Raw genomic sequence first — 11,881 nt, forward strand, 5'->3', positions numbered from 1 at the left:
GGATCTAAGATAAGAGGCAATAAAAAGCATTTTATTCATGTTTTCAGTAGTACTCCAATTTATTTCATTTTTTTTGCCAATTTTGCCAAATCGGGATCATTATCTTTCATACATTCATTTAATACCGTGAAGCTCAATTATGTCTTCAAAGTGAACATTAGAAGTGACATAGCATGAACTCGAAACCTTCACGATCATAATAAAACCTTTGATTACATATTATCTTGTTTCTCACATTTTGCCAATCATTACTTTTTAAGTGCATCTACAACAATTCTATATTCACTAACATTAGTACAAGGTAAGTTGACAAATCCACTATCCATAAGATCATACCCATCAAATACAATTTCAAAATTGAGTGGTACCCAACATCAAGCAGTTAGGATTCCACCTAGTAAGAATATCCACACATAATGACTTCTTACATTTTATGTTTTGGGAAAATTCATCGTTTACACCTTAACTATATTCGAAAAGTCACAAGACGCGCTCAAACTATTATGACTACCTCTTACACACCTCAACTATATAAAAGTGAATTTATGTCCACCCTTGCACACCTACAACCAGTCACATGATGGGAAGTGATTCACACTTGCGCCACGTCACTGCCTCGTCACTGTCACATCAAATTTTACATCAAATTTTATTAAAAAAAACTCCATGTCATCTAATTGCATCTTCACTACCACACCACCAAACCTCCATTAAACCATTGTCGTCGTCATCATCAAATTTTGATCTTCACTACCATAGATTAACTACCCACAACTAAATTCACTATCGGAATCATCCCATAAACATTGTCACCATAATAAAATTACAAAGAATCACTATATATTCAATAAAATTCACCATCGGAGTTTACTAAAAAACTAGACCCATTTCCTCATCTTCCTCTTTCTTTGGTTTAAAACTTTTTTTTGATCAAGGTAACATTTATATTAATGCAGTACTTAGGTAGTACTGAAAACCCATATTTACAAGAAAATAATTACAAAATCTACCAAAAGAGAGTCAGACCTAAATGGTGCTTAAGACATCTAGGATTGCTTCAGTGTCTCTAGAATACAATTTGGTGCACCAAAAACAGAATAGCAAAATACAGTTAAGTTTAATATTTTGGACAGAATTTCTTGTTTAATATTTTGGACGGAATTTCTTCTATCTTCAAAGAATCTATTATTTCTTTCCTTCCAGATGGTCCACCATATACATGATGGAATAATCCTCCATCTCTCTTTATTCCCTGCACCACTTCCTGCCTCCTCCCAGCTAAAAAGTGTGTGAACAATCTTACTTGGCATTTTCCATGCTATGCCTCTGAGATTGATGAAAATCTTTCATAGTTGGTCTGTTATGCTTGTATATTCCACTTGTGTTTTCGCTCCACCGTAGGTGATCAACTCCGTTTTGTGTCTCCTGAAAATTTTTCAGCTGATTAAATAGTTCTAGAAGTCTAGGTGTCTCCCGGTCATTTGAACTTCTTTTGAACCTCAAATCCCAACCATGTGTCCACATCCCACCTACTGTTCTTTGTCGGTCTAGAGCCAAGACAAACAAATTTGGGAATAGGTCTATGAGACACCTTGTTCCAATCCATTTGTCTTTCCAAAACTTGGTCCGTTTTCGTTAAATACTCTAATGTGAGAATGATCTTTGAGAAAGGGCCAAAAACATCTTATGGACCTTCAGAAACTGATTCCATATGGAGTGCTGACCTCCTTGGAAACCCAACAGTCTTCTTCCCCATATTTGCTCTTAATGACTCTGCTCCATAAAGTCTGAGGTACATGTGAATATCTCCAAAGTCATTTAAGCTTCAAAGCTTTGCTTTGATGCTTCAAATTTCTGATGTTGTCCTCATTGTCTCTTGCTTCTTGTGATATATTTCCATTTGACTAGGTGAGACTAGGTGAGAAGCTCTTTTTTCTTTGTTCCCTTGCCAGAGAAATGTTCTCCTGATTTTGTCTAGCCTTTGAGTGATTCCAAATGGGATTGGGAAAAGGGAAAGCATGTAGGTAGGCAAAGCATCCAGGACAACATTAATTAAAGTGAGCCTACCCCCCAGGGACAAGTATTGTGATTTCCCCCTAGACAATTTCTTCTCACACTTCTGCAAAATAGAATCCCAACTTCCTTTGGACTTTGATTTGGCTCCCAGAGGCATGCCCAAGTAAACAGTAGGTAAATTGCCCGCTTCACCTCCTAGAATTGTAGCCAAAAGCTCTATATCAAGTACCTGATTTATGGGATAGATGAGGCTCTTCCTCCAATTGATGTGAAAACCTGAAATAGCCTCAAACAAAATTACGATCACTCTCAAAAACTTTAATTGCTCCGTAGAATATTAGAGTATCATTAGCATACTGGAGGCGAGTGATTTCCATTCTTTGATTATTGTTCCTAGGCACTTCAAAACCTTGGACTCATCCATTAGTACTAGCCACCTATATCATGCTATTAAGCCCTTCCATGGCTAAAATGAACAAGAATAGGGACATGGGATCTAAGAGTTGAAAGCTTCAGGGCTACCATTGACTAAATTGAGAACTTCACAGTGCCTTTTATAAAGGCCATTTGTTGAGAGTCTACCAGGTTCTCCACCACTTTTTTCAACCTTTCTGTCAAAACTGTAGAGAGAAACTCCCTACCAAACTAATTGATCTAAAATCTTTCAGCTCATTTGCCCCCTTCTTCTTTGGAATCAAAGCTATGTAAAGTAGCATTGAAGCTTTTTTCAAACACTTCCTGTGAGTGGAAGTTATGCAAAGCTTCCATGATGTCATGCTTCAGAATCTCCCAACACAAGTAGAACCCCATCGTGTAACCATCTAGACTTGGAGCTTTATCTTCTGCACACATCTTGAGGCAATTATATACTTCCTGTTCTTCAAAGTCACCCTGCAAAAATTCTTTTTCAACTTCAATAATGGTTGGACAGTTTCTGATATTCACGGTTGGTCTTCATTCTTCCCGCTCTGTGTATAGATTACTATAAAATTTAACTCTCTTCTTTTATTTTTGCTGGTTCCATTATATTTTCCCCTTGCACCACTAGTTTATCTATGTGATTGTACTCTCTTGTGGGCATTTGCTACTTGATGAAAAAACTTAGTATTTTTATCCCCTTTCTTGAGCCATAGTGCTCTAGATTTTTGTCTCCATGCACTCTCCTCGTTCTTGAGGACTTCTTCAAGATCCAAAAATAAGCCCGCTTTTTCAGCCACTTCTTTATCTGATAGGATCCTAATTTCCAAGATAGAGTCCAGTGCTGCCATTTGATTGAGCAACCTTGACTTTTGTAGATTCAAATTCCCGGCATCACTCCTACTTCATTCCTTGAGCTTCCCTTTGAGGGCTTTGAGCTTGGAGGCTAACATGTAATCAGGTCTTCCAGAGAATTCAAAAGAGTTCCACCAGTTTCTAACTTTATCCACAAAATCCTCTTTCTACAACCACCAGTTTTGGAATTTGAAATATGATTTTGGAGCCTCCCAAGTGCCACAATGAAGAGCAATAGGCACTTGATCAGAAACCAATCTCTGCAGAGACACCTGTTTTATGTTGCTGAAGCTTCTGTCCCATTCATAAGAAAAAAGAAATTTGTCTATCCTTGAAGCAGCCTCTTGACAATCTCCCTTGAACCATGTGAAAGAGCCCTCTTCCAATTGTGTATCAACAAGTTTCATGTCCTCAATGAAGTCTGAAAATTCAACCATTGCAGAAGTCCTCCTGTTCCAGTTCCTTTTTTCAGAATGGAACCTGCAGACATTAAAGTCTCCACAGATTGCCCAAGGTCCTTCTACCAGACCTCTCACGGCTCCCAACTCATCCCAAACTAATCTTCTTTCTACCTTACTATTTGGTGCATAGATACTATAAATATGACAAGAGAAATCTTGCATAATTGAGTCAAATCTGCAAGTTAGGGAGTAAGCACCTATTTGTAAGACTTCTCCCTTCCAGACTCTAGAATCCCACAACATGATAATTCCACCTTTAGTACCACTAGCTTCTAGACAAGCAAACCTTGTCCATTTTCCTCCCTCAATATGTTTTATGTGATCCTGACAGTCTCCCTCTAATTTAGCCTCCTGTAAACATACAATATCTGTCTTCCAGCCTAAAAGTTGATTTTTGATCACTCTTTTCTTCCCCTGATCGTTTAATCCCCTCACATTCCATGTAATTAGTTTTAGCTTCATTGATCATTCTGAGTATTTTCCTTCCCCTTGACTCTGCCTCCATCACCTTTAAATTTCACATCAAATGTAATCAAATTTTTCAGCTCAAGAGAACCTTTGATCTTGGTTTTCTTGATATCTGTAGCTTGTTCCATTCTCCTCGCTTGCCTATTTCCATCAATTTGCATGAGTAATTCAAGGGTCTCCTTCTCGCGGCCTTTGTAATCAATTCCAAACATCTTGCCGAGTTTTAGCAAGTTTTGTTTAATCTACACAATAGTTTCCAGCTCCTTTTCCATTAGTGCATAATTTTGTTCTGTTTGCAGCGGTGCCACATCTTCCACTTCCCAGATTTCTTCATTAATAGTTGAGTTGTTAAAGACTTCTTCTTGTTCCCGATTTGGAACCTCTCCTTGAGAATTTCTTTCCCCCTCGTCATAATTCTCACATCCTTCTTTTTCCTTTGGTACGATTTGCCTGCCGTCATCTGGTGTCGCCAGCTGCAATACTTCAGGAGAATTGATGGACTGGTCTGATGTCAACGTGTTTGTCATTGACTGCTCTAAGAGAGGCAGATCACTTTTCTCTCAATTGGGCTTTTCCATTATATTGTTATAAATTATTTGAGCTGGATCAGGCCCAATTTTCTTATTGCTGTCAAAATGGCCCAAAGGATAGACATATTTACCATAGCAAAACCCTTTTCTTCACATGACCCCACATGAGTTTTAAAATTTGAAATTGTTGGCCTCACATATCCCTGCATTCTCCAGTCTACAGCTGACAAAACATCCCACAGAGTCTATAACAGCGTAGAGCTCTTTGGATTGTTGGACAAAATTATTGTTTGCCTTTGGGTTCTCCATCACCGGTCGCCGTAAGGTCAATGGAAATTCTTTCAAAAGTGGGTTTTCTCTCCACCCATATCGGAATAAGGAATTTCAGATCCTCTTTCACGAGCGTAACTTTGCTTGGGATATTCCGACCATTCCCCAATACTTCGATCCGCGCCCACTTCTGATGATTCTTCAATTCAATTTCTTCCTCGGTTGCTTTCTAGCCACCACAGCGATCTCCGATTTGTTGGAAAATTTCTCTCGACCACAAGTGAAGAGGAAGCCCACTCGCTCTAATCCAAGTCGTTTTGCACTTTTGTACTGCCAGAGTACACCTAGCAATAGGGTTCCACCATTCCAGCCTAACCCTTGATTTCTTCCAAATCCACACACCTTGGAGAGTTTGTTCAGCCATATTCCTGTTGGGGAATTCAAAAAGGAATGAGCTTTCTGCCATCTCATAGATATTTATCCCAAATACTTTCTTCCAGGTAGCAGAGGTCCATTTTCTGGCCTCAGAAAGAGTAGGCAACTCATGGTTAAACTCGCTGAAACTTCCAATGACGCATCTTCCGAGTAAATCTTTGCTATAATCGGATGAAGCCAAGGTGGAGCCTTCTTGTCTTTTGCTCTCAAGGATATTAGGTTGCCATTTACTATCTACCTTAGCATAGGGATATTTAGTATCAACCGTTCTGTGGGGAATTTTGTAGGCTTTTGGCTGGTTGTAATTAATGAAGTTACTTATCTTGAAAGCAATGTCTCTCCAACCAGCATGAAAGCTTCTAGTAGAATAATTGCTGCTCTTTCTGCATCTTTAAGGGACAAAATGCTCATAAATCTTCCATGAGCATTAAACTTTCTTGTAACAAAATATTCTGTCAATTGATCCTTCATTCTCCATCTCCTCACAATATTCTTATTGTCGTTTGAGGCTTCTTTCAAGACGAAACAAATCCACTCCATCACCTTTTTGCTGAGAGTTACTCCTCATCATGTTTCTGCTTCGTTTCACCCAGTCAAACCACACCTGCTCATCAGCTGACCATATGGTAATGTCGAAAGACTTGAAACCAGCATTGAAAAAAATTCTGTTATCCCTCATTTCTGTATAGAAATGGAAAGAGGGTTCTATCTGTTGTCCTCCTGTAATGAAATAAAGAGTGATTCTAGTGGAAATAGCCGGCAAATAATGTTGTTGAAACGGGATAAGTGAGAATCTGACTGGTGGGTGTCACGCGCCGGTGTGTGAGGCGCGTGACGCGGTGACTGGGGAATTTATATGGCGCGTACTGGCGCGTGGGGGAGTTTCCGTAGGTGGGTTTTCTGGGGTTAGGTCAGAAGTGGGTGGTAATGGCTGTGGTGGGGAAGGATTGAGAGAAGAAGGACGTGAAAGATGGATTCCGGTGATCGGAAGGACCACCGGTGAGGTTTTGGGTTGAAAAAAGTTTTTTTTTTTTTAAATAAAAAAGTTACATTGGGATTAGTGCCAGAGAGAGAAGATATATCATTATTACTACATCAAAATCAACACCCATGACACTCTATTTGAAGCCACAATTGTAATCTAAAGCAAACCTCTTGGTTTAAAACTTTAATCTAAAACTTTCTTGCACTGCAAATTCTTCAATCAGTATTTAATTGTACTATTAAGAAATTTATCTCATGATCAAAATCATCCTTCACTAGATCTACCTTTGTTGCCATCATCGGGTTAAAGCACAACCCCAACCACAAATTTCATTATTCACCACCAAAATTGCACCATTTTTACTGTCAATTATAAAAAATAAATGATGTCACCGTCAATTTTATCACCCACCACTAAATATTATCACCATTAGAAATTTTGTTCAAGTTCAAGGCGGAGAATGGTGAAGAATATGTAATCGATTAATTAGTAAGAGAAATGAAGTGGTTTTGAATAGAAAAAGGGAGAAGAGAAGATGCAAATGCCAAGGAGAAGAAATGAAGAAGTGGCTTAGGAATTTTCTTGGAGGATGGACTGTTTTCTAATCCTTTTTTCTTCAAATTTTACTCCTACACTTGCTATTTTTTTATTTTATTTTGTTGCCACATCAGCTTCTGGTGTGGAAATAAATTTACTTTAAGTAGTATAGGGGTGTAAGAAGTCGTCATAATAGTTTGAATATGTCTTCGACTTTTCGATTATAGTTTAGGGTGTAAACGATGACTTTTTCCTTTATGATTTTGAATTCACAACCTTCATTAATGGGAGATAGTCAAACATACTTCACCATTTTGCCTAACACGTTAGATAGATAGACCAATTTCTATCATGTAGTTTTGCACAATAAAATTGAGAATGTGAGTCATACATCTCGCATAAAGATGGTTAACACATTTCATGTTAGATTCTTAATTAACCAATTATTTGACCTTTTTCACCAGATATCATTTGAAAAGTTTTGCCTCCAATTATAGTGATGCTCTTCTCCAAATTCTAATCAAATAAACACATACAAATAGAATGGGGCATTTCATCACCTTATGACTAGAGACAACATGTAAGTGTAAAATTCGTATATGAAAGACTCGGTCTCTATCAATAAAGTGCACTATTAAACACATAATTTATTCTGTAGTACAATTGATGCTTTTGAAATAATGTGTTTGAGGGTGCATTACGTGAAAGTTTAAACTTCATTTATGCAAGACTCGATTTTTGTCAATAAAGTGCACAGTCAAACACGTAATTCATTCTATGCAATACTGTATATGTGTTTGAAGGTGCATTTATTTATAGAGATTTGAGTCTTCCATAAACGACTTTTAAACTCATGTCATCTCTAATCACAAGGTGATGAGATGCCCCATTCTATTTCTAGGTGTTTTCTTGGTTGGAATTTGGAGAAGATCTTCACTATTATCATATATAATGCTTCTTCAAATTATGTTGTGGCGAAAGATTTACATAAACCATTAGTTAATTGAGGATCTAACGTAAATTGTGTTAACCATCTCTGCGTTATGACTCACATCCCTAATTTTATTGGGGAAGATGACATGAAAGAAGTTGGTGCATTAATCAAACGTGTTAGGCAAATGGTGAAGTATTTTAGACTCTCCCATGAGGGTTAGAAGATTTAATAAAAGTTTACCTACTTGATATCTCATATCGGGAACCATTTAGAGACTTGCATTTGATAGGTATGATCTTGATTCTTGGGCATTTCTGTTAATATTTGTGGAGATGGAAATATTGCAGTTGTACTTGAAAGTAATGATTGGCAATGAGAGAAACATGGTAATATTTCTTCAAAGGTTTTATAATCTAATTGTGAAGGTTTCAGTTTCACTTTAATGACATAGTTGAGTTTCACCATCATTTAAAAGAATGTATGGAAGTCACTGATCCTGGTTTGTCAAGAAAGAAAAACTTGTCTAGTATTGGGGTGCTCCTGAGAAAATGAATCAGGTTTTCTTTCTTGTTTCTGTTTAGATCATTGTAACAATCTTGAGAATGTTGGTGGCGCACTTACAGAAGTGGAGGAAAATGAAAGATGAAGTGGTGACTTATATGAGATCCACGTTTGAAAAGAATCCCATAATACGTTTTCTTTCTCTAATTCATCAAATGAGACATCTGGATAAATAACATTAACAAGATACTACATGTTCAGGTGATGGTCACAATTGGAAAAATATCTTAAGAGCCTGGTAGTGATGATTTTAATATCTTGTTATTTGTGGAAAGTTAATGATCCTAGATTCAAAGTTCTTTTCGAGATGACTTGTAATGTGTTGACAATTCTGACTTCTAGTGTGGCATTGGAATGTGCATTTAGCACCGGAGGCATATTCTTGATTCATTTAGGAGTTCATTTACTCAAAAATTTTGCAAGCTCTTATTTGACTTCAAGATTGGTATCAAAGTGAGCCTTTTTCTGTAAATATTGAAGAATATTTTGAGGGACCTTATGCAAACTTGATCTTAGGATGATTTTGCGTTTTATTTCTATTTAATGCACAATAAAATATTATTTTTTACTTAGTTTAGTTGCATGACACTTAAGTTTTCTTTAGATATGACGGGTAGCATAAGAGATCTCCTTGTCCTTAATAGGAGCTAAGGTAGAAGGTTAATCGGTACTAGAGTGTGGTCCTGCTTTTCTACCGGTTTAGGTTTGGTGGTGTCTGTCGTAGTATTAATTTTATTGCACTATTTTGTTGTTACCGTTTCTCCTTGTTAGTTTCTATGTTTTCGTCACTGTCGATTTTCCTTTTCATATCTACGTTAATTTGATGTACTCGAGTCGAGGGTCGTTCGGAAACAACCTCTGGTTGTAGTGGTAAATTTTGCGTACACTCTACCTCACTCTTGGGATTTCACCGAGTATGTTGTTATAAGTTGTAGTTGATCTTTTGTTTTTATATTTCATGTTTTTGATGACTTGGATGGAAGGTGTTTTCTAATGATTATCGAAGATATTTAGTGTCTTTTATGTATCGTATAATTATTTAAAAGCAAACGAAAGAGTTTAAATATATAGAATTTTTCCTAGAGGTAAATCCCAAGTTACTGTATCGAAGTTAATATTTATCGGATCAAACTTTGAAAGGTTTGTATTTTCTTGGATAATCGTGGTATCTAGGTCAACTTGCATGCACTTAGATTAATTCAACAAGTACATGCCACCTCTGATCTTCCACCAGCAATAGGTGTCAGGTAACTATGTCCATCAAGGCTTAGAATAGATGTGAAGAAATCACCTAATTTTTTGTTTCCGCTGAACTTTGAAAGTTTGGTATTTGATATTTACTTTCAATTATTGCTTCCCTTGATCGAACCAACAACCTTCCCCTAATTGGACGGCAGTTATGTCTTATCAAATGAGAAAGTAAAGTAGGTTTCTGTTTTTCTTATGGATATAAACTATGACGACTGCATATAAAACTGCTGCGTGAAATATTTTGCGTACTTCTCCATTGTTTTTCTTCCTTTACTATTATTTTTTTTTTTGGTGGGGGATGGTGTAAATGTGCAACTGTTAGTGCCATATTTCGTTCTTAGAAGTTGTTCGTAGTGCCATGTTACTGTAGGAATTACCTTGTTTTGAGGCATATAATGATGCATGTGTCGTTGCCATGATTGCAGGCTGCCCCCGTGGTGGATTGGATCTTCTTGTGCCCATTCTTTTGTTTTTTCTCTCCATTTTGTTTTGAAGAGATCTGCCAGAAGCTGATCTAGTTCGATTTTGAGCAATTAGGTAGACACTGAACGACCGGATCACGTGTATATATATTTTTGAATATTTCTTCGTGTATAGTTGCTGTGTTTTTGGTTAGTCAATTCATGGTTTTGCAATATTAGGACATTCTACGAATTGCTTGCAAGCTGTGTTGGTACTTCTAATAGTTGCATTGCTGTTTTGCCCATGCTGGTGGTGGAGGAAAAGTTACACAGGTCCTAACATTAAGAAACAAGAGAAGCAGATCTCAGTCCTCGTTGCATCGAGGAAAAGAATTACATTAGAAAGAACAGATCAACAATGTAGAGGTGTGAATTGTTCTTTATCATGAAGATTGTCGTCTTGATAGTATTTTGCTGAAAGAAGCAAAACAGCCGAGGTGGAAAATGAGAATTTGTGCGGTCCTTGTCTGGAATCTTAACGTGATCATCTTTGAGGAGAAGACCAAAATTATCCCTTGATATTGTGGTGAACATTAAACCCTATTGCTACAAAGTGATGCAGGAAGTAGCTACACTAAACAATGGCAAGCAATTGGCGAGCCACCACGCTTGTAGAGAAACATCTTTCAGAACCTATGCTATTGTTTCCTGTTTGTAAGATGTCGAAGACCAGTGAAAAAAGCGAAGATATAAGCTTTAGGCAATCTGAGCCCATCATGTTGTCACCTCGTCACACAACTTGCTCGTCTGCTTGAGTCGACAGTATAAGCTATAGGCTATTCCGAGCCTATGCTCGAGTCGGTGATTGGTACCATTAATTGAACACTGATATTTCTGTCCTAGTGCACTGTACTAGGACCCCTATTTAACTAATAGCTGAAATTTTCAACAGAAATTAAAAATACTGCTGCCTCATGATGGACTTTAGACGTATGAGGGAATGAAGTTAAAACTGAGTTTATAGTTGAGAAAATCAAGCTGCCAAGTACATTGCACTCTGCAAAAGTCTAACCTTGAAAGTTTTTTAAAATTAGGTATCTTAGGCATTGGTAGAGCCTAACGTCATACACAAAGGTGTGAATTTGAACTTTGATTTGTCAAACTTCAAATCTTCGCGTATGAAGTTAGGCTTTTGCAAAGAACAACTTCAATTATTCAAGAAGAAAACGCCGTATAAGCAAATTCAAGATGCAGTTTGCAACTCTTGGTTAACTTATAAATAATTTTTTTAAATTGAACATATTTAAAAGCGAATCATTCGTACTACTATGTCTCAATATCGTCAAGAATAATAATTCATAGCTTTCTACAAGATGAAAATATATTTTTTTTCCTTTTCTTTGGGGGAACTCTTGGGTTAGGATACTCGTTCTCTTCCATGAGATTTTCCACTCAGTGGTGACATCCATGAGACTCCCGAAGTATTTCCCAAAGCTTCAACTCAATTCTCCGATTCCCTTCTAAGTTATGGACAACTTAACTGGGACCTATATATACAAGTCAAGTAAACAAAAATATCAAAAGTAACATATCAGTTTGACAAAGGAGTTTAACCTTTCAACTATAGGCTCGGCTGTAAGAACGATATCCATTGCCTGCTACACCCTTCAAATAAAACGTCAGTTGTACTATGAAATACTAATATGAATTTGTCGAGCCATTGAAATATGGATACTAGTCACTAGATGCTTAGAGCCAAA

At 37.2% G+C, this 11,881-nt stretch overlaps 1 protein-coding gene across 3 annotated transcripts in view; it reads left to right on the top strand.

Moving 5' to 3' along the window:
• Window positions 1-11,146, top strand: part of LOC107847853 (uncharacterized GPI-anchored protein At1g61900) — a 25,880-nt gene extending 14,734 nt beyond the window's left edge. For 2 of the 3 annotated variants that reach the window (XM_016692426.2, XM_047408813.1), the window contains one exon: window positions 10,146-10,357. In XM_016692426.2, coding sequence (XP_016547912.1) covers window positions 10,146-10,213 — 68 coding nt within the window. In that variant the 3' untranslated portion in view covers window positions 10,214-10,357. The other variant, XM_016692417.2, reaches the window with a different exon arrangement.
• Window positions 11,147-11,881: the final 735 nt, after the last annotated feature.

This window comes from Capsicum annuum, chromosome 1, assembly GCF_002878395.1.
Source record: "Capsicum annuum cultivar UCD-10X-F1 chromosome 1, UCD10Xv1.1, whole genome shotgun sequence".
Lineage (NCBI taxonomy): Eukaryota > Viridiplantae > Streptophyta > Magnoliopsida > Solanales > Solanaceae > Capsicum > Capsicum annuum.